Raw genomic sequence first — 1,083 nt, forward strand, 5'->3', positions numbered from 1 at the left:
GCCCTTGCCGGGGCCCGCTGACCGTCTTCCTCTGCAAGTTCAGCTTCCAGGGGATGTGTGGACCCCTGCCACTGGCCGGACCCGGCCGAGTCAGCTACAGCACCCCCTTTGGGGTACGCAGCCCCCGGCTAGCGGCAGCCCCCTTCGGCACGCTGGCAGAGGCTGAATGCGAGGGGGGTGAGAGCCTGGCTTTCACCCTCTGCAAGGGGTCACTAGAGGGGGGTGGCTTTGCCTGGCACCCCCCAGGCCCCCTGTGCCCCATTGCCTGTGCCCACCGCAACGGAGGCTGTCAGCACCAATGCCTGGAGGAGACTGGGGAGCCCCCGCGCTGTGCTTGCCATCCTGGCTATGCCCTGGCTCCCGACATGGCCTCCTGCCTGCCTGAAGACGCCTGTCACCCCAATCCCTGCCAGGGGACATGCAGTACCCATCCTGGTGGCTTCGAGTGTGGCTGTGAAGCTGGCTATGCCCTGGCACCTGATGGCCGCCACTGCCTGGATGTGGATGAGTGTCTGACTGGGCCCTGCCAACATGAGTGCCACAACACAGCTGGCAGCTTTGTCTGCCTCTGCCGGCCTGGCTACCGGCCAACAGGGCCAGGTGGCCGCCACTGCCGTGATGAGGATGAGTGTGCCCAGCCTGGTGTCTGCCCCCAGCTCTGCCTCAATGTCCCCGGCTCTTTCCACTGTGCTTGCCAGCCTGGCTACCAGCGCCAGCCTGATGGTGGTGATGCCTGCCTGGATGTGGACGAGTGCCTGCGGGACCCCTGTCCTGGGCCCTGCCGTAACTTCCCTGGTGACTTTGAGTGCATCTGCCCACCCGGCTTTCTCCTGGAGGAGGATGGACATGCATGCCATGCTGCACCCACTGCCAGAGAGGAGCCCATGAGTGTCCCCAGCAGCACCCTGTGGACCACAGGCAGCCCACGAACCACAGATGCCTCAAGGACCACGGACATCCCCCAGACCATGGGCATCCCCACTGGTGCAATGCTGCCAGCCCCCACAACGTTAGGGTCGGTGCCCAGTGTCGAGCACGGTGCTGATGGCCCCAGGCTGCTCCTCTACTACATGTTTGGCAGCC

General features: G+C 65.2%; 1 protein-coding gene across 1 annotated transcript in view; it reads left to right on the top strand.

Moving 5' to 3' along the window:
• The window catches only part of LOC104540556 (complement component C1q receptor-like), a gene marked incomplete at its 5' end in the record, with an annotated part of 1,708 nt that overhangs the window by 471 nt on the left and 154 nt on the right, over positions 1 to 1,083 (top strand). The window contains 2 exon segments of the mRNA XM_010184392.1: positions 5 to 1,080; position 1,083. The exon segment at position 1,083 is cut by the window's right edge and continues 154 nt beyond it. Of these exon segments, the coding sequence (XP_010182694.1) occupies positions 5 to 1,080; position 1,083 (1,077 nt within the window).

Source organism: Mesitornis unicolor, unplaced genomic scaffold (genome assembly GCF_000695765.1).
Source record: "Mesitornis unicolor isolate BGI_N332 unplaced genomic scaffold, ASM69576v1 scaffold41435, whole genome shotgun sequence".
Taxonomy (NCBI): Eukaryota; Metazoa; Chordata; class Aves; order Mesitornithiformes; family Mesitornithidae; genus Mesitornis; species Mesitornis unicolor.